At 35.4% G+C, this 19,647-nt stretch overlaps 4 protein-coding genes and 1 long non-coding RNA gene across 7 annotated transcripts; 3 read left to right on the top strand and 2 right to left on the bottom strand.

The window, feature by feature from the left end:
* Nucleotides 1-232: 232 nt before the first annotated feature.
* fl(2)d (female lethal d) lies at nucleotides 233-1,940 on the bottom strand. Of its 2 annotated transcripts, XM_065364596.1 has the most exons (6): nucleotides 1,502-1,940; nucleotides 1,305-1,423; nucleotides 1,053-1,231; nucleotides 822-976; nucleotides 712-753; nucleotides 233-594 (listed from the first exon to the last, which is right to left on the bottom strand). In XM_065364596.1, exons 1-6 carry the CDS (start codon nucleotides 1,773-1,775, stop codon nucleotides 323-325), a joined length of 1,041 nt encoding a protein of 346 aa, XP_065220668.1. In that variant the 5' UTR covers nucleotides 1,776-1,940; the 3' UTR covers nucleotides 233-322. The 2 variants fall into 2 exon arrangements, with proteins under 2 accessions (XP_065220668.1, XP_065220667.1); XM_065364595.1 differs by having other exon boundaries at nucleotides 233-753; nucleotides 1,502-1,938.
* A 151-nt stretch (nucleotides 1,941-2,091) lies between these two features.
* On the top strand, nucleotides 2,092-8,022 carry LOC135845770 (protein transport protein Sec31A-like). Its single transcript, XM_065364593.1, has 22 exons — nucleotides 2,092-2,298; nucleotides 2,483-2,704; nucleotides 2,777-2,984; nucleotides 3,051-3,186; nucleotides 3,260-3,357; nucleotides 3,426-3,580; nucleotides 3,650-3,755; nucleotides 3,821-3,979; nucleotides 4,070-4,183; nucleotides 4,250-4,525; nucleotides 4,597-4,671; nucleotides 4,742-4,774; nucleotides 4,863-4,935; nucleotides 5,007-5,161; nucleotides 5,231-5,381; nucleotides 5,464-5,771; nucleotides 5,841-5,957; nucleotides 6,042-6,879; nucleotides 6,948-7,114; nucleotides 7,190-7,510; nucleotides 7,585-7,656; nucleotides 7,726-8,022. The coding sequence occupies exons 2-22, from the start codon at nucleotides 2,496-2,498 to the stop codon at nucleotides 7,909-7,911; spliced, it is 3,957 nt and encodes a 1,318-aa protein (XP_065220665.1). The 5' UTR covers nucleotides 2,092-2,298; nucleotides 2,483-2,495; the 3' UTR covers nucleotides 7,912-8,022.
* Nucleotides 8,023-8,559: 537 nt separating this feature from the next.
* On the top strand, nucleotides 8,560-10,732 carry CSN4 (COP9 signalosome subunit 4). Its single transcript, XM_065360564.1, has 8 exons — nucleotides 8,560-8,820; nucleotides 8,885-8,964; nucleotides 9,055-9,173; nucleotides 9,244-9,380; nucleotides 9,452-9,566; nucleotides 9,635-9,995; nucleotides 10,066-10,266; nucleotides 10,344-10,732. Exons 1-8 carry the CDS (start codon nucleotides 8,738-8,740, stop codon nucleotides 10,481-10,483), a joined length of 1,236 nt encoding a protein of 411 aa, XP_065216636.1. The 5' UTR covers nucleotides 8,560-8,737; the 3' UTR covers nucleotides 10,484-10,732.
* Nucleotides 10,733-10,947: 215 nt separating this feature from the next.
* On the bottom strand, nucleotides 10,948-13,023 carry LOC135842888 (cyclin-K-like). 2 transcript variants are annotated; one of them, XM_065360566.1, is made up of 7 exons: nucleotides 12,814-13,023; nucleotides 12,436-12,677; nucleotides 12,215-12,346; nucleotides 12,036-12,141; nucleotides 11,897-11,963; nucleotides 11,652-11,824; nucleotides 10,948-11,574 (listed from the first exon to the last, which is right to left on the bottom strand). In XM_065360566.1, the coding sequence occupies exons 2-7, from the start codon at nucleotides 12,652-12,654 to the stop codon at nucleotides 11,114-11,116; spliced, it is 1,158 nt and encodes a 385-aa protein (XP_065216638.1). In that variant the 5' UTR covers nucleotides 12,655-12,677; nucleotides 12,814-13,023; the 3' UTR covers nucleotides 10,948-11,113. The 2 variants fall into 2 exon arrangements, with proteins under 2 accessions (XP_065216638.1, XP_065216637.1); XM_065360565.1 differs by having other exon boundaries at nucleotides 12,770-13,022.
* Nucleotides 13,024-13,531: 508 nt separating this feature from the next.
* On the top strand, nucleotides 13,532-14,376 carry LOC135845540 (uncharacterized). Its single transcript, XR_010558771.1, has 3 exons — nucleotides 13,532-13,716; nucleotides 13,811-13,993; nucleotides 14,073-14,376. It is a non-coding gene; the product is annotated as an uncharacterized LOC135845540 (long non-coding RNA).
* Nucleotides 14,377-19,647: the final 5,271 nt, after the last annotated feature.

Genomic DNA, 19,647 nt, shown 5'->3' with positions numbered 1-19,647 from the left:
TCGTTTTACACGATAAATAAACAATCTACGTAAAATATTTACATTCGTTCCCATTCCATTTCTGATACCGGTTTTCTTAGCTACCGGAAAACAAGAAAATTAAGAGAAAAAACATGACTTAGCTAAAAAAAAAAAAGATGGAAAGCGAATTTTATGAATATTTATGGCAAAAAGTATATCAACACTCAGAGTTAGGAGATGAAACCGATGAGGAGAAAAAAATAATAGAAAATACGTAGGTAAATTATACTGTATGTACAATAAATCACAACAATATGGTAATCATGAAATACAAAGAGAATGAGATCGTCTCGCCTAGGCTTCACTCATCCGGTTCCTTTTTAACTTTCTCTTGATATTCGGGACTGAGATTCATACGTTTTTGTTTCTTAAGAGGTACAGTTTTAACATCATCGGCATTTCTTTTATTCTTATAATCCGACTCGCTCTCCTGTTTGATTTCATCGATGTTCAACATCGTATCGTATTCTTCTTCCGGATTAACTTTTAAAATCAGGCAGGCTGAATCGTTAGAAGATTCGTCCTCTTGATTGAAAGATTGTTCGGTCTTGGACTTCTTTTCGGTATCGTTTTCTGAAACGTTACCATTCAAGAGATTCTTCAGTTCTATATTTTTAGAATTCAAATCGGCGATTTTCTCTTTGGATTTCTTCAGTTCTTGTTGTAAGTAGTAAATCGTACCTTGCATACCTTCAACATCTTCGTCGAGATCTTGCAGCAGTTCGTCCAGTTCTGTACAAGATTGAATGAATTAAACGAAGATAGGGGTTTAAATACAAAATCGAACGAGTGAAACGTACCGTATTGGGATTTTTTAACCTCTTCGCTGAAGCTTTTTTGAAGAGCTAGTTCGCCTTCTAATTTAGCTACTCGGCCGCTTGAGATCATTTTTCCTAGTTCTTCGTTTTCTTGATGTAGCAGCCTGCATTTAGCCATCAGTCTCTTACCAGTGTTACTGAAATAAAAATAATCGGATTAGGTCGTAATCAACGAGAAATATTTGAATACGAGTCAGCAGTGAAATTATATACCTGTCCGGAGTAAATTTCCAAGCATTTAATTCATTTTGAGTTTCTTCCAAACTAGCTTTTGTAGCGCTCAATTCGTTTTTGAGTTTTTGAATTATGATATTTACAGCCGGATCTAGCAGACTTGATTTCAACGTTGTGAGCGACGTTATCTGAGACGCTTTTAGTTCACTTATTTGACTCTGAAAAACCAATGTATTGAATTAATATCTACATAATGGAAGCTGTTAAATTTAGAATTTATTGATAACGTACGGCGAATTCTTGGATTTCTTGCTCTTTCATAGCCAACTTCCTCAACAGGACTTTTTCTCTGTAGGAAGGATCGCGTTGTTTTTGATAATCGGCAGTATTTTTCAACGAAAGTATTTCAGCTTCGAAAATGAAAATTAAGAGTTAGAATCTACGCGCAAATTAGCAAAAAAAAAAAAAAGAACAGAGAGGAGATTTACCTTCAAAATTTGCTAATTTAGTTTCAACGCTGTTGATATAAGTAATACTGTTTTTGTACACGTCCATAAGTTCTTCTTTAGTCATATTGTTCAATGTTTCTTCGTCGTGAATTAGTTCGATGCCTCTGTTTTCGAAAGGCTCTTTGATAACTTCGTTTGTGGGCGATTCAGAGGGTTTTTCGGTGTTTTGAGGTTCTTCTTTGACGACAGCCGGAGAAGTATCTTCTATCGGCGGTGGGACCGTTTCGGTCGTTTCAGAAGTATCCACGGCCATTGAAGTAGACAATGAACGAATACAGTGTATCTTTATAATAAATAGTCACGATAAAATGAGTCGAAACTCGAACAAATGGAATATTAATTAAATTAAACAATCGCTTCGACAAAAATTCTGAAAAATTTCGCTATCACATTTTTGATTACAGAAAACCGCAAAACGACACATGAACAGTAACTGGATAGTAACATTTTGAACCTATTTTTCAACCAACCTTCTGAAAAAATGTGTCGTTTCGATCAAATGTCACGAATTGAGTTGTTTTCAAATTTTCATTTCTTATCATTTCATTCCATTATCACTTTTTTCACTTTTTTTTTTTCATTTCCGGTATTTTTATCTCGAAAAAATTTCAAAATTTCATTCATAAATTGTCATATAAATGGGAACACTACTCCGTCACTTGGCCAGCTCGGTGTTATTTTTAATCGACTTTCATGATTCCACGTAGGAAGTTTCAGGTTGGAAATAACTTCGGTTATCACTGAAGTTGGTGGTGCCTCAGCTAATAAAAAAAAGGGTAAAAGTTCATTTATAATTGTTATTTTAGTACATTGACGATTTTTATAATTATTTATCATTCGATTACGTAACAATAACTCGTTCTAGTTCACTTTGATATGACCGATTGAGCCCACTTATTGTGTGATAACACTGCCAAGTTGTAACATATCTGACGTAGTGTTTTTTATACCAATTTACAGGTGTGACTGCAAAATGACAAAAAAGGAGATTGCGAAAACAGTACCGGTACATTTAGCATGGTCGCCTAAAAGTCAATATCCTATAAGTTTGGCAGCTGGAACTGCAGCTCAACAATTAGATGCTTCGTTCAGTACCTCAGCATGTATCGAATTATATGAAGCCGATTTGAGCGGTCCTTCTGTCGATTTAAATGTTGTATGTGCTTATAAATCAGATCACAGGTAGGATTTTTATACTGAGAAAGTGTTTTGTTTATAACAGAATCGCACAATATTGATTATAATTTGCTCTAGATTTCATAAACTTATCTGGGCCAATGAATCTGACAAGAGTATCATCGCCGGAGGTTGTGATTCTGGCGTATTATCCATCTACGATGCTAATCAACTCGCTGAACGACAAGTAATTGATGATACAAGACTTGCTACCGAAGAAGATGGGTTAATTGCTTGTTTGAAGGCTCATTCCGGAGCAGTTCGAGCTTTGGATTTTACTTTACAGGTTCGTGTTTTTCTGCGAAGTTTTCATTTTGTAATGTGGGTTTCTAATCGATGACTTGTTTTATAGAAGAATCTTTTAGCTACCGGAGCATCGGCATCTGAGATATTCATTTGGGACTTGAATAGAGAATTCGTTCCTATACAACAACTCGCAGCTACTGAGCATCTCGAGGATATTGCATCGTTATCGAGTAACAAACAAGGTAACAGTGGTTTCAACGAGGTCGATGAGAGTGAAATTCGTCTGAAAATTAATCTGATCAATTGTGTTTCCAGTGCAACATATCATCGCTACAGCTTTCGCAACCCAGTGTTTGGTTTGGGATCTTAGAATATCCAAGTCAATTATTAAATTGTCTGATCCTTCGTCTAATGTGAGTCATTTTTATGGATCTCGATTTAAATTGAAATGTTCAGCATTTATGATCATTTTCACATTTAGATACGATGGAAAGATATAAAATGGAATCCACAGACCGGATCGCAGTATACTACGCAGCTTTGCTTAGCTTCCGAAGAAGATCAGTATCCAGTTATTCAAATGTGGGATCTTAGATCAGCCACGTCACCGATGAAATTATTCCAAGGACATGAAAGGTACTTGAAATTCGATTTGGTATTGTCTTCTTCGAACAACGCTTTAACCAATCAATTTTTTTTCGACAGGGGTGTGTTATCTCTAGATTGGAGCGACGCTGATCCAGATCTTTTGATGAGCAGCGGTAAAGATAACAAATTACTGTTATGGAACTTGAACACTACCTCATCAGCGGTAATATTGCTTTGTTTCTTGCTGTCTGTGCCCTTGATCGAGACTGATTCTTAATAAATTCGCAGGCGGCAGAAGTAATTCGAGAAATTCCATTAGCAACTGAATGGAATTTCGAAGTGAACTGGTGTCCCAGAAATCCTTCTTTAATTTCAAGCTCCAGCAGCAGTGGTCTTGCTACGGTTTTGGCTTGGCCGAGTGATCAGTCTCAAGAACCAACAAATATGGTAATTTCAATCAGCTCAACGACGAGAGGTATTCTCTTCCATTCATAAATATTTTTTTTAGATCGCTGATTCGTTTATATTTTTTTTTAGATCGCTGATTCGTTTCCTGGCGCAAGCCAATACCAACAACCAGCTCAGCCAGCTCAAATAACTTCAAACAAGGCACCCAAATGGCTAAAGAAAACATCCGGAGTTTGTTTTGGAGTAAGTGCTTTATTTTTAAAAACCATTCGTATTTGTGGCGTTCTCTAAAAATATATTTTTTTTCAGTTTGGAGGTAAATTGTTGAGTTTTGAGAACCAAAGTGCAGCTGTACAGATTCTTCAAGTGGTCACCGAACCAAATTTAGTTGAAAAATTCAAAGAACTGGAACAAGTTCTGGAGGAAGGCGATGTATATGCTCACTGCATGAAAAAACATGAAACTACCGATGATCCTGAAGAGAAAAACTTATGGAATTTTATATCTGGGCAATTTTACGGTGATAATTTCAAACAACATATGTACTCATTGCTGGGTATTTCAAAACCAACGTTGAAAGAAAAGGTAAACAAATTTTCTCTTTGAAAAATGTTTGAATTTGTTTCAAGTTTTGAATTATGTCTTTCTGTCATCAGCTCGGCGCTTTGAATATTAATAACTTGGGCTCTGATGAGTTGCCCTGTGATCCTTCGTCCAATATATCTCATATTGTGAGTAATTATTTTTTTTTAATGTTGAATTCCAAATATTCTTCATCTCATTTACATTTTTCTGTCACAGGGACCTGCTGAAGATATTTTCAATACCATAGCTGTGAGTATTGAACCCACAAAAATGATAAATTCACCCAAAAATGGTTCAAAATTTCACTATTTCAAACGTAATGTTTTTTTTTTTTCAGGCTCAGCAAGACTCTGTCTCTAATTCAACACCAATAAGTAAGCCATCGCCATTGAAAATCCCTGAAAATAACGGTAATTTTAATCGTGATTCTTTGACTTTCGACTTCATTCGAATTTTAATGAATTATTCGAATAATTTACAGACGTGGAAAGTGCCATTAGCGACGCTTTGCTGCTCGGTGATCTGGAACTAGCAGTGGATTTATGTCTAAGAGAAGACAAAATAGCTGATGCATTTGTGATAGCCATGTCTGGAGGTCCGGAATTAATTGCTAAAGCTCAAGCGAAATATTTCGAGGTAATTGAGTACAACGAGCGTAAAAAATTCATTTTTCAATGGAAAATTTTAATTTATTCTTTTGCTTAGAAAACTGAGGACCCTTTGGTTGCGTTAATATCAACCATTGCAACCGAGGACTGGTTCAATATCGTCGATACTTGTGATTTATCAAGCTGGAAACAAATCCTGGTTGCTCTACTGACCTATACGAATGGTGGCGAATTCAGAGTTTTATGTGGTAAACCTTAATTCCTTCCACTTTTAAATTACATACGTAAGATTTGGATTATTCAGAATTTTTTTTTGTTTGCGGATTTTAGAATCCTTAGGATCGAGATTATTCGCCACTGAAGACGAGTCATTGAAAAAGAACGCTGTGATATGTTTTATTTTCGCTGGAAATGTGAATAAATTGATCGAAGCTTGGCAAAAAACGAAGTCAAAATTACCTCCGGATCCTCAAGAATTGGTAGAACTAGGCTTTGTGATGAGGGAAGCTCTGAAAGCTCGAAATATCGAAGTGCCTATTTACGGAACTCTTTCTCAGGTTTTATTGCGTTATGCGGAGGTTTTAGCATCTGAGGGATTTTTAACCGAAGCTTATTCTTATTTAGGAGAATCAAATGAGGTATTTTGCTACTCGATTTTTGATATAAATTGATGAGAAGTCGAAAGTATAATCTTATAATTTTCTTAGGAAAGTGTTCAGGAGTTGAAAGAAAGGCTGATGATCGCTTTAGGTTTGAAAAATATCCAACAGAGTGTTTCTTATGGTCAAACAAACGTATATTCCAATGCTCAAGAACGACCTAGAGTAATTTTTCATTTTTTTTGTTTTTTTGTTTCTACACATTCTCTTCGCAACAGTTTACTTACCCAAAATATATATTCTTTTCAGACTTCTACTCCAGAGCCGTACGGTGCCAGAATGAATTCGCTATCAAGTTACGGAAATCATTCGAAACCAGCAATAAACCCATACAATCAAGTTACCAATAATCGACCATCTCCGGTACCTCCGATGATGGCTACGCAAACCCCTCCAATGTTCCCTGCTCCTAATCAAATACCTAATTCAGCTTCTTCAACGCCCATGTCAAATCACAATCCATTCGCTCCGATGTCTCAGTACCCACCGCAACCTAATCCGGCTCCAAGATCTGATCTATTTACTCCTCCAACAGCTCCGATGTCTCAGTATCCACTACAATCCAATTCAGCACCAGAACCTAAGCGGTATGATCCTCCCACACCTCGAATGATACCCGCAAATCATGCTCCTGTACCAAGAGTCAATTCGCAACCTTCTCCTGCCTCGTATATACCTCCTCCAGTGGCCACTTCGACTCAAAACAACTTTTTCAATCCATCATCTGGCTCGCAATACAACCAGTTTAATAATACCGCCGCAATACCTCCGTCTGGAACGGCTCAGATGCTTGGAAGAACACTGACTCCAACTCCTCCCCCTCCTCAATCGTCTCAAGTACCATATTCTCGTCAGAATGCCGAAAATGTGACCCAGAGTAGAACGAAATATGTGCTGGATCCTTCGGTGAAAGGAGGCGGTTTTGGAAATAATGCTCCATCGATGGCGCCGCCCATTACCCAGCAACCGATGATGAATCCGGTGCCACCGTTCGCCAATCAAAATCCGTCTAATTTTTATCCCCAATCGAATCAAAACAATTTTTATCCGCCAACACCGCAAACGAATATGAATCCGTATATTCCAAGTACGTTGTTGAAAATTAATTCGAATAAAATTAGCGTAATATTGTGAAGTAAATGAGAACTTGTGTAGATTCGCAGGCACCAGGATCAATACCCCCGCCGCAACGAATGCAATCAGAAATTCCCAACGTGTTACCAATGCAAACAGGAGCCGATGGCTGGAACGGTGCTCCTGCTCCGCCTTTGGGTGCCCCCAAACAAATCCCAGACCAAACAGCTTACCAGTTTCATAATCAAGTGAGTTAGGTTTTCAAGTCCATTTACTCAAAATAACTATACGATCTTATGAATGGTGACTAAATTTCCTCACAGGTTGGGCACGTCAACCCGAATTCTACGTATGGATCTGCTTTTCCGGAAGGAAATCTCAACAATAGACCTCCTTCGGCATCAAACGTATACCAACCAAATACCGCAATCAATTCTGGCCAACATTGGAACCAGACGAATCACGCAGAAGGCCAACAGGCCCCAAATCATCATAATAACATCACAATTATGCCCGGAGGGCCTCAAAAGCAACGAATTGAAAATATACCTTTACCTAAGCCTCCTTTACCCGAGCAGCACGTTATAATACAAAACATATTGGAAAATTTACGTAACCTATGTGTCGACAAGACTGCCAATCTTGTAGGTATTCTTGATTATTTCAGTTCTGCGTTTCCATTCGAATCGTGCTAATGAGATTTTTTTCATTTTTTCAGCAAATGAAACGTAAATTGGACGATACAAGTCGAAAATTGGAAACTCTCTACGATGCAATTCGTGATTCAAGGGTATATTTATTAAATTATCGAACTTTTCCCCTCATTGGACAATATTTTAAATACTCGTTTGAATTTTAGCTATCAGCGAAAACTCTACAAGGACTACATGACATTGTTAAAGCTATTGAAAATGGAAATTACCCAGAATGTCTTTCATTACATACCCAATTGGTATCCGGACCTGATTTTTCGGCTATTGCTAGTTTCATGCCCGGGATCAAGGTTTTAGTGCAATCTGCGATGCAACTAGGTGTTAATTTATGAATAAGGGAAATGAGGTTATAAATAGTGTTCATAAATATTGTTTTTAGGATAAATTTTGCTTTTGTTGGTGAATTATTTATTACGTAATATATCAATTTTCTATTTATTTAATATGTATTTTCAATTCTCTAATGTACTTAACTCAAATTCGGCTTCTGAAGAAATCTGAAAAATGAAAAGCTTATAGTGACTGCTCAAGATTTTCAGTCAAAATTTGAACGTAGATACTAGATAGAATTGAAATTTGTCAAAGAGTTCTACTTCTATCGTCCATGAAGTAGAATGTTTTTATTTTATATTTTTCTCCTTGTTTCACATTTCAGAGTTTCAGTTCTACGAGTACGAATTCTCAAAAGTCAAAGCTCAAAATTATGATGAAAGCAAGAGCAAGAAACCAGGCAAACCCAAAATGAAAATTTACCGACAAACGTACATGCAGAATGTTTAGTTTTTCATGTTTTTGAAAATTTGATCTTCGAGAATATTGGATTAATTAAATTCATAATGAAAAGCTATTGCAGTTTTCGAGAGAAACTTGAGGAAAATGTTAAAAATCTCACAAATAAATTCAAAATATTCTTCACAACAGAGCGCAGCACTATAAACTGCATATTGCACAAGCGCATGCGCAGTAACGTTTTCTTCAAATATGATAACGCTTTTACAAAATCAGCGTCATTGCATGAAATATTTTTCAAAAAAATGAAATAAATTGCGTTAAATTTCGATGAGTATAATTTTATTAATTAAATTACGTTTTAATACCCATCGCCTAGTTGCTATTTAATAACCTAGTTCCTATTTTATCGCGAATTCTGTACGCATAATGGCCATAACACCGAGTGCTGTGCGACAGCAGGTAACTCAATTATCAAATTACACCGGATCGCATAAAGATCAAGTCGAGAAGTAAGTTAATTTGTTTCAAGAACACCCAAACTCGATCGATATTAACGTAATATTCATATTACAGATACAGAACGATCCTTCAGAGTATTCTAAAATCACCTCCCAGCGATATAGCCGAAGCGTTGAAAATATTCATCGAAGCTAGTAAGAATTTCATGTTCGATAAGCATCGTTCTCTGATTCTTACGTATCGTGCACGTTTTTAATAGTAAACTAACCCTTATAATATTTCAGTTGTCAACGAAAATGTCAGCCTTGTGATTTCTCGTCAAATTCTCACCGATATTACCAACCACTTGACCGAACTGAACGACGAATTATCCAAAGAAATATCTCATTTTACATTGGAAAAAGTAAGAATAACGTATCCTACGGTAGTATCAACGTGCATGTCGATATTATTAACGAATCGGTTTAATTTAGGTTCAACCACGTGTGATATCGTTCGAAGAGCAAGTAGCAGCGATCAGGCAACATTTATCCAATATCTACGAACGTGAACAAAATTGGCGAGAAGCAGCCTGCGTTCTTGTTGGAATACCCCTGGAAACAGGACAAAAGTAAATACGATCGGTGACTCGTGCAAAAAAAACAGTGTGCATTTTTTTCAACATATTTTACATGTTTACAGACAATATACCGTGAATTATAAGCTAGAAACGTATATGAAAATAGCTCGTTTGTATTTAGAAGACGATGATCCGATTCAAGCTGAAGCGTTTATAAATCGAGCATCTCATTTACAAGTAAACATTTTCCATTTCTTTTGTTTTTGTTTTCTGGCAACATTTGGTCTTATTCGATTATTTTACAGGCTGATTCAGACGATGAAAAGTTACAAGTTTACTACAAAGTATGCTACGCTCGAGTGCTCGATTACCGACGTAAATTCATCGAAGCTGCTCAACGCTACAACGAGCTTTCCTACAGAACCATTATACACGAAGAAGAACGCATGACCGCCCTTCGAAATGCTCTCATTTGCACCATTTTGGCATCAGCTGGACAGCAAAGAAGTCGTATGTTAGCCACGTTGTTTAAAGACGAACGATGCCAACAACTACCAGCGTTCTCGATCCTCGAAAAAATGTACTTAGATCGTATTATTCGACGTTTCGAGCTCGAAGAATTCGCTTCCATGTTGTTACCACATCAGAAAGCGGTTACCGGAGATGGTTAGCTCTCACTGCGTGGATTATTTTTCCCCAATGTTTCGTTCACTAAATGATGAATTTATGTTGTTAGGTTCCACTATACTCGAACGTGCTGTGATCGAACACAACCTCTTATCCGCCAGTAAACTCTACAACAATGTTACTTTCGAAGAACTCGGAGCGTTACTCGAAATAGCCCCCAGTAAAGCAGAAAAAATCGCTAGCCAGATGATCACCGAAGGTAGGATGAACGGATTCATCGATCAGATCTTGGCTATTGTTCATTTTGAAAGTAAGTTCATCCTTGATAACGATTCGATCTTATATTTTGTCGCATTTCCTAACGATATTTCAATATTTTGTTCGCAGCTCGCGATGTTTTACCAACGTGGGACAAGCAAATCGAATCGTTGTGTTATCACGTCAATCAGGTTATCGATTTAATGTCCAACCAACCGGTAATTCGTGACTGGATGAATAAACATTTGAATGATCAAATGATGTATTAAAATTAGATGCTGAATTGCGCGAATTCTAACGCATCAACATTCAATATGTTTATTCTTGTGAAAATTCATCGGTAACCATCGGAATAGTGAAATTATGAATTATTCGATGCTCAGAATTACATCTTCGATTCGGATAATTCACCTGTCTCGCAGCGTTGAATTAATTTTCTTAAGTATCTCTCGATAAGGTATTTTTATCCTTCTTTTTTCGTTCGTATTCATTTGTATAAATAAAATAACATTTTCGTACGTTCGGTGTTGTTTCCTCGTGTTAATTCATCTTCTCATCGATTGTATTCACTAGGCGAATTTATTTTGAAAATATTAGTTCCAAAAATAGCTCATTGAAGTATCATTTAAACACGATTCGATTCATATTTTGGTATCAGAACTTGTCACTCCAGTTTCGACCAGTTCACTACCATCGATCAATTATACCAGAACTCGAATAAGTCAAATCAAAATTATTAAATAAACATATATTAATTCAAGATCACATTAAAACGTACATCAGTTCAAAAATGTACACGGAGAAAAAAAACGACAAATATCAACGAATCCACGTACCAGGTATTTTCAAGAAATACACACACGAATTAAATAGTCAAACGTGGAGTCGCGAAACAACGTTTAATATCTATTATTATAAAGGTAACGATATGGTTGAGCAGTCCCATCATGACTAGGCAGTATATTCATCGGCGGCATATTGGGCAATGCAGGTGGCGGTACGTTGACGTTGAATAATTGCGGCGGTGGATGTACCATGGCCGAACTGGGTATGTAAATGTTATTCATAGCGCTCACATTCGGAATCGGATTGGTCAACGGAGGAGGTAACACCGTTATTGGTGCCATTGCGGTCAAAGGTTCCGGCGGAGGATGAGTCGGAATCATGATCGAATTCGGCCGAGGCATCGACGGTTCCATAGGTGGCGGTGGTGGAGGAGGAGAAGGAACACTTGGACTATCACTAACTTTAACGGCAGCAGATTTCTTCTGAATATGAGACGTATTCGTTGGCGGCGCAGAAGACGCCGAACTCGCCGGTTTCTTCTCAGAATAGTAATCTAAGGCTTGATGACATATATCTGCGAAATTCCAAACATACCGAGAGTTACCATTGGCCGGCTAATAATGATTTTCATAGAAGATTTACAATACGAACCTTCCAGTAATTCGACGGTGACTCCGTTTACGAACTTTTCCCACCATTCTGTACGAGATGAAGATTTGCTGGACCAATTGCTTACATCGAATTTCTTCATTTTAGCAGCTAAATGCAACATCGCGATCGCTATCACTTCCGGTTCCCATTGTAAACACAACGTTGTACATAAACTAGAAGAAACAAAATAATGTGAAATGTAATTTGTACGTACACGAGAAACACGCTGGATTTCAAACACGTACCTGTCATTGATGAAACAGAACGCCATTTCAAACACAGCCGTCATTTTCTGTTGTTCACTACATACACCTGGATAGAAAACGATGAGTAAAATACGTCTTTAAAGTAAATAAATATTGCATAGATTGACTTGAATTGAACCTTTCAGTGATTTCATATAGTTTAATAAGAAAGTATGCGGGTTTTCGACTTGCAAATCGAACTTGATCGACTGAAGTAGGATCCTTTCCAAGACGAGTAATTCTTCCTGAAATACAATAAACGAAGATTAATATCATTTTACTATCACATCGTTAGATTTAAGAGAATAAACGAAGTACCTTCGGATCTTCGCCAAATTTAGCGAATTCTTCAGCCGGTAATTTTTTCTCAGCCCATTTGATAATATCTCTGGCTTTCTTCGGCGTTTCTTCAACTTTACCGGCGAGAAATAAAGCGCAACAAGCCGTCAACTGAAAACAAACCGCGAGTTTACCATCAATTATGGTTTTCAAACAACGGTCAGAAACTGCCACGAATCATTATTTTTACGAGTACTCACGTATTTCGGAAACGCGTTGAAGGAATGGACCATGTAAAATCTATGAAAGTATACCACTCCGGTAGCCACGGTTTGGTGACCGAGTTTCATCTCTGTACCAGTTTCAATTATAAATCGTGCACCTTCTCCTCTGTATTGGCACTCCAAATCATAATCAATACCATCTCTGGATGAAGGCGTAGTTCTCAATTCTTTCTTATCGTAATACCACCAAGGCATTTTTGCAATATTTGTACTTCAGTCTGAAGAAATACGAAAACAAATTATAATTCAGACAGCTGTATTAACTGATGTATTCAAAGTATCCGATATGAAAACGTCAAAAAAATGTTACCTGTTGATGAATACCTAGAGTTGAAGGTGTTTTATGATACTTACAACGTAATCAGTACACATTTAAAAATTAACGCACAGTATAAAATATCACGAATGGTATAACAACAATGAAACATTAAAACGTTATTAAACGATTTTACCACATTTATTTGCAAAAAATGTCATAAAAACATTAATATTTTCTTTAAAAAAACTTCCAAAAAGAAAAATAAAATATGAAGACGTGAAGAAGTGATAACCAAGGAAAGGGCTCGTCGGACACGAGGGGATCGAGAGCCTCGAGAGCACGTTGGATGCATCTACGCATGCGCAAACGCAAAACCAATGATGACGTCATCACAACATAGGCGTCTCAAGACAGCAAAGTGCCCAGTGAGGACATTTTTGTTTTTTAATTATTTTTTTTTTAAATAATATTTTCTTTTCATTTCCTATTTTTTTAAAGGGATGAAATTTCCAGGAGTTTACATTTTGAAAACTTGTGGAAACTTTCCAAAAAGTTACTAGAAATCAAAATAATATAATAAGGTAGACGGTACATAGATCATACTCCTTACCTACTGGCTACTTTGGAAAAAAAATGCCATTTTGAAATTGAAAAGGTAATTCATCAAAATCAAAACCAAAAGTAGGTACCTAGGTAGTAGGGTATCAACTGTATCAACCTTTGACACCTTTGAGGCTTTGACTATGATAAAATGGACCGAGCTAGGCGGCAAAACCTCGCCGTTGAGAGGTCCTTATCAACTTTGAAATTTTTCTTCTTTTTCTTACAAAACAATTTTTGAAATTTATCAATACCTATTTTGCAGAAAAGTTAATTAATTTTTGATGAAATTTGCAGTCAAAAGTACCTCTAGGCCTATAATATTTGTAACTAACAAATGTGGTGAGTTAAGATACCAAAAATGTTGAGCAAAAATATCACCAACGTTTCTCTGAATCGTAAGTAGGTATAATTCCAATTGGAAGTTTACCTATGCCAATGAGAGTACGCTTAACTATAACGTTAATTATGCTGTCCTTGTTGTGTATTTAGAGTTCATTCGTAATTTTTCGGCTGTATCGTTACCTGAGAGTCATCTCCTGTTGAAAAAAACATGCCGAAATTTCGCAGAAAAAGAACTGAAGCCAATCGCCCAGAAGTTGGATAAAGAACATTTATTCCCCAAAGAACAAGTATCTGCTTTAATAATTAACATCTTTGATTCGTTTTCTATAGGTATATTGTGCCCTTCAATGGTCATATTCTTCTACTGAACGTATTCGTTTTAAAAATTCACGATTTTAAAATGTTTCAGAGATGCTCGTATCACTGAATTTTTTGGTGGGCCCAATTATCTTCAATTACTCGCCATTGCTGAGGAAACCGCCAAAGAATATGGTTACATTACAAGGATATTTTGTATTATTGGTGCTGATGATTATTATTTGTATTTTTATTCTTTCATTTTGTTATGGTTATGATTATGAAATTACGTATTAGGTACCTACGTAATGATATTTTTCGTTTAATCGAAGTGAAAATTTGTAGTACCTATTTAAATTTTCCTGTGTGAGAGCGCTAAGATCAAATTTATAATTTTTTTCAATAAATTAAATTACCTATTACATAATTAGTTTTTAATTTCAAATAACGTAGCCGGTAAGGCCAAGGCTTGGAACAACCATCCATAATTAAAACCAGAGTTCGAATTCGAACGTGAAAATCGGGTTTAAAAGCCGGACTTTTACTTAGTTTCAGCAAGAAAATTGAAAATCAAATGATAAATTTCGAGTTCGACGTAACATTCGGAAATTGGAATTCGAATGTTGGAATGGATTAGTTGAGATCGAGCTTTCATCATCTTATCTACTACACCTACATTATTTAATTTGAAATAAATATGAAAGCCGAAAGGCAGGAAAGCAATAAAAGCATTTTCTTCCAATAACACTATTTCTTCTAAAAGAAGTAGAACATCAATTTGTAACGTAGGTACCTAATTTCTTCTGCTTTTCTTAAAGCAGTTACCTATCACCGTAATTGTTTCAAAATATGAATTTAGATTTCGAAATGTGAAACATGTGCAGATTTTCTCTTCGTTTTGATCGTTAACTACCTATACATATTCTCGTGCATCTGAAACTCTCTCATCTCACTTCTTTTTGAAACATTAAAATGCCTAATTATCTGATAATTTTTCTGCACAGACATGAAAGATTTTATTCATCTATTAAAGATAACTTTCCGATGCAATTCAAGACGATGGTCATTGATGATTGTATCTTTAGATATGTACCTATTACTATTAGAATTTGAAAGTGTCTACCTGTAGGAATACAATCGTGGGTAACTTTTCGTGAAATTCAAGATTTCCATTTTGTCAGGTACTCGATGATGTGAATTTTAATTTCTTCATAGTGAGTATTAAAACGTTGGATTACGAACGATAGCAATTTAATGCTTACTCATCCATTCTATAAAGTTTATTTTAGGTTTATTCTACGGAATCTGCACCTCTGCAGTACGTACTGATAACGAAAAGACAAGAGTTTTATTCCTCAAACCGCGTCAAAAAACATTATTCTCATCATACAAAAGCTGAAAAATGCATTTCCCACTTCCATAAATAATTCTATATTCATTTATTACGATCAATTTTCCATTTCTAAATGAAAAACGAAGAAAAACACAAGTTTTCGTTACGTTTTGAATTTCTGTTTACTTTATCAAACCCACCACGCAGCGCGCACCCGCGTTCAACGCAGTAAGGTGTTTTCATGTTTTGTGTTACTCCGCCATTTTTATTTCAGTCGTTGGGAAAACATTCTTACGTTTCGCACAATATGTACGTTAATTTGATTAATTAATACGATATTTCGGATTTATATTCGTTAAAATAGTTCGTAAATTCGATTTCAAATAATATTACGCTCGATTATTCGGTAATATCGTCGTGAACGTGTTGTTTTCTCGGAACTATGTTTTTGCAATTGTGATCGAGTCGTTGACTAGCATTTTGAATCAGTTAGCTTTTCTAGTCGCGACTTGCATCGTACGTCTCCGAGTTTTCCGTTAGTAATTCGAGTTATTCGCGATATTATGTTAATATTTTACGCTAATTGTTCGCAGTTTAATGCCTCGAAGTGAACTAAAGTAATGTACGATTCGGTTTTTTCTCTTTGCTGGTGTTTTTGATTGAAAAAGTGCGTAAAGGTATTCGTTTGCAGCTGCGACGGTTTGTCTCTCATGATTGTGTTTTCCGGCGCCCAGTGGTCTACCAGTTCAAAGCTGTTTCACGATTATTTACAGATTTTCTTCGTTTAATTGGTGAGTTCTTATTTAAATTATTACGCAAATGTATCCAAATAAAATAATACTTATTCGATGCTTGAATATTGTGCGTGTTGTTCGTATACCGGTATACCTATTCTAATTCTATTCAAAATTTCCGGTGTGTTTGATGATTTCGTACGGTTTGTATTCGAATGAATTTTCTTCGTGTTCTCTCTGGTTTTGAGCAAATTGCCAAATTCTAACGGTTTTTCTTCCTTTCTAATCTGACGTTGGTCTGTTCGTTGATTCAAAATTTTCGTACGTAATTATAATACGAGTAGGTATTCGTGTTCCTGTATCTAAGATATGCGTTATTTTCTCGTTCGTTGTAGAGTGCTACAGGTCGTTGATGTGATTTTCTCGCAAGTCGTTACTCGTTTGGGGTAGATTCCGGCGTGTTTACAATGAAACCGTAACCTTACGTACGTTTCTCTACTCTCTTTCATTTTATTGAGTTAATTTCAACGTCGTTTTCTTTTCTAATCTAATACTGTTGTTTCTGTATTCAAAATTTACGTACCTAAATGAATTAATTACGTATCATATTCGCGTTCGTCTACGGTCCAATTTCGATATCTGTGTAACGAAAATAATCACAGTTGTGGTCGGTTTATCCTCGCAGATTAGGTATAGTGGATTTTTTCTGTCTGTGTTACTGGACATTTTACATATCGTATGGCTTATTTTGCTTAATATTGTTTCGCATATACCTACACGATGAAGTTTCGAAATTGTTCTTTGTTTATTTTGTGGTTTCGTTACAACCCCTCCTCCCTTAAAGTCTGGTTACGATCGAGAATGGTGATATTTCACTTCGTATTTACGGCAAACTAAATCTGCAATTTATCTAACGTCTTTTTTCGAAACGATTCATATTTACGGCGAACCCGGTAGGCAACTTATTTTACATAATTTTTTGATTTTTTTTACGAGGAATTGAATTTGAATTTTATTTTTACTAAATTATTTTTCGTGCGCTTTTTTATTTTATTGATCCAAAGATCAATTGTAACTTTGTAATTGCATTTTTCACTTGTATTTTAACGAATGGAAATGGACAATATGGTTTTACTTTCCAATTTCTTCTTCATATTTTACGTTTTATTTTTTGGTAGAATTTCATCATCAATTAGAAATTTACGTATTCTTTGTTTGATTTACAGATAATTAATTCACACGCTGCACTGCCGCAGATGCTCGATTTTCAGCAACATGAACGAGTAGTACTTGATGGAAAGAAAACTTTGCAGCATAGGTATTATTGAAATATAGTTTGCAAATTGTTAGAATGATTCTCTCGCTGCGTAGACAGTATTTCGAGGATCGTATTAACTACTTTAGAATTCAAGGTACGAAGTAAAACAAATACTTAGATGTATTTTCCCATAATATGAAATAATCACATTATTTAAATTAGGTTTTTTTTACGAATAGATAATCTTCTGTAGGATGGATTGAATTTCAATTTTATTTTTGTTTTTTTAATTCATTGATCCAAAGATCAATTGTAACTTTGTAATTGCATTTTTCACTTGTATTTTAATGAATGGAAATGGACAATATGGTTTCACTTTCAATTTCTTCTTCATATTTTAGGTTTACGTAGTATATTTTTTGGTAGAATTTCATTATTGATTCGAAATTTACGTATTATTTGTTTAATTTACAGATCCTATTCAATTTACACGCTGCCAATGATGCTTGATTTTCAGCAACATGAAAACTCGTATTTAATGGAAAGAAAAGTCTGCAGCATATGATTGAAACATAGTTTACAAATCGTCAGAATGATTCTCTCGCTACGTAGACAGTATTTCGTGGATCGTATTGACAACTTTAGAATTTAAGGTACGAAGTAAAACAAATACTTAGATGTATTTTCCAATAATATGAAATAATCACGTTATCTAAATTACCTAGGTACATCCCAATCATAATTTCATTATTATAGTAGATTATTTCAGAGAGCTCTAGGAAAAGAAAATTTCTTATTTTACGTCTTGAAATATGTGTTCATTTAAGTTTTGATCTTCTTCTTCCCTGTAATTCTATCTTTTTCGATTCTTCTCCTTCATTTTTTATTTCTCACGATAGGTTATTATGAGAGATCAATTAAAGTCACCTTTTACAACACGAACACTTTTATTATTCACGAAAAATTAAAATTACAAATACATTAAAATGAGACGCGTTTCGGTCGTCGTAGCGACCATTATCAATCACGAATGAGATGAAAACTGCGAGATACATTGTAGAAGATGTGTAGATGCGTTGAAAAATTATCTAAGGGAGGGAGGGGGGGGGCGATAACAAATTTAACATGGTCAATGATATTTCACCGAACAGCATTATCGATTCTCTGCTTCCTATTTTAAATCAACCCCTACCCAGCCTACCTCGGTCATAATTTACGTCGTATTTTCGTCTTGTTCTTGTTATCGCCCCCCCCCCTCCCTCCCTTAGATAATTTTTCAACGCATCTACACATCTTCTACAATGTATCTCGCAGTTTTCATCTCATTCGTGATTGATAATGGTCGCTACGACGACCGAAACGCGTCTCATTTTAATGTATTTGTAATTTTAATTTTTCGTGAATAATAAAAGTGTTCGTGTTGTAAAAGGTGACTTTAATTGATTATAAAATGTGCGAAAAAGGAGAAAAACACTACATTCAAATTATTATGAGAGATGTTTCAGTATTAAGTACACGACGATCGATCAATTTAGTACCTAATAATTATCTATATGCATTATACTCAAGTTAAGTAGGCTACACTAGTTGATAATACAATGAAAAATATATTTTATCGTAATAATGTATCATTTTTAGGAGATGTTTCCCATCAACTGACATTCTCAAGCTGAATTACTGATCAGGACTCCTGGAAAATTCAAATATGTATTATGTATCGTGTTATTGAAAAATATTTCAAGATACCGATCAAGGTAAACCATACTTTCATTCTTATAAAATATGAGCATAAAATAGTACCTACATATAATGCATTTTTAATACTCATTAAATTAAATAAAGTACTAAATAATTTTTTTTTATACGTAGGTTCGCATCGAAGCAAGTTCCAACTGCACAAAGAATTATTTTCACTCAGAATCACTCAGAGATCTGAACGTATATGAATTCAACTTCAACGTTTTAAAGTACCTACGATTACTTAGAAAGCTGTGAAATGTAATAATTTGGCAAGTACCCTGCTCATTTGATAGAATTATGATTTACGAGATACATTTTAAGACAAATTCAACAATCGTCGGTGAGTGTTTTTTTTTTTTTAATATTTTATTGAAATTGCGAGATGGTAAACATATGAGCTTGGGGGAAAAAATGATAAATTTTAAAATGATGTAAAGTATACCTGGGAGTTGTTTGAACAATGAGTAACATATCGAATAGTCACCGGTTTACATGAGATTGAATTTATGCTGTTGAAGTGTCGACAAATGTCCAAATTTTTGTTACCAATGTATGTATAACTATGTAGTTAGGCCTACACGTAGTTCAAGTTGAATATGATTTGATTTTGATGTGAACCCTC

The sequence above is a fragment of the Planococcus citri genome, chromosome 4 (genome assembly GCF_950023065.1).
Source record: "Planococcus citri chromosome 4, ihPlaCitr1.1, whole genome shotgun sequence".
NCBI classification, from domain to species: domain Eukaryota; kingdom Metazoa; phylum Arthropoda; class Insecta; order Hemiptera; family Pseudococcidae; genus Planococcus; species Planococcus citri.
This window is presented reverse-complemented; position numbering and strand designations above follow the sequence as displayed.

Bases quoted from the DNA above. Each gene is read 5' to 3' on its own strand.
- LOC135845770 (XM_065364593.1), top strand. From the start codon at position 2,496: ATGACAAAAAAGGAGATTGCGAAAACAGTACCGGTACATTTAGCATGG. The intron at 3,581-3,649 runs GTACTTGAAATT...TTTTTTCGACAG, and splicing joins TTATTCCAAGGACATGAAAG to GGGTGTGTTATCTCTAGATT. The intron at 4,672-4,741 runs GTGAGTAATTAT...TTTCTGTCACAG, and splicing joins CGTCCAATATATCTCATATT to GGACCTGCTGAAGATATTTT.
- CSN4 (XM_065360564.1), top strand. From the start codon at position 8,738: ATGGCCATAACACCGAGTGCTGTGCGACAGCAGGTAACTCAATTATCA. The intron at 8,821-8,884 runs GTAAGTTAATTT...TTCATATTACAG, and splicing joins CATAAAGATCAAGTCGAGAA to ATACAGAACGATCCTTCAGA. The intron at 9,381-9,451 runs GTAAATACGATC...ACATGTTTACAG, and splicing joins CCCCTGGAAACAGGACAAAA to ACAATATACCGTGAATTATA.
- LOC135842888 (XM_065360566.1), bottom strand. From the start codon at position 12,654: ATGCCTTGGTGGTATTACGATAAGAAAGAATTGAGAACTACGCCTTCA. The intron at 11,825-11,896 runs GTACGTGTTTGA...TGTTTCTTCTAG, and splicing joins TTCTGTTTCATCAATGACAG to TTTATGTACAACGTTGTGTT. The intron at 11,575-11,651 runs GTTCGTATTGTA...GGAATTTCGCAG, and splicing joins CACCGTCGAATTACTGGAAG to ATATATGTCATCAAGCCTTA.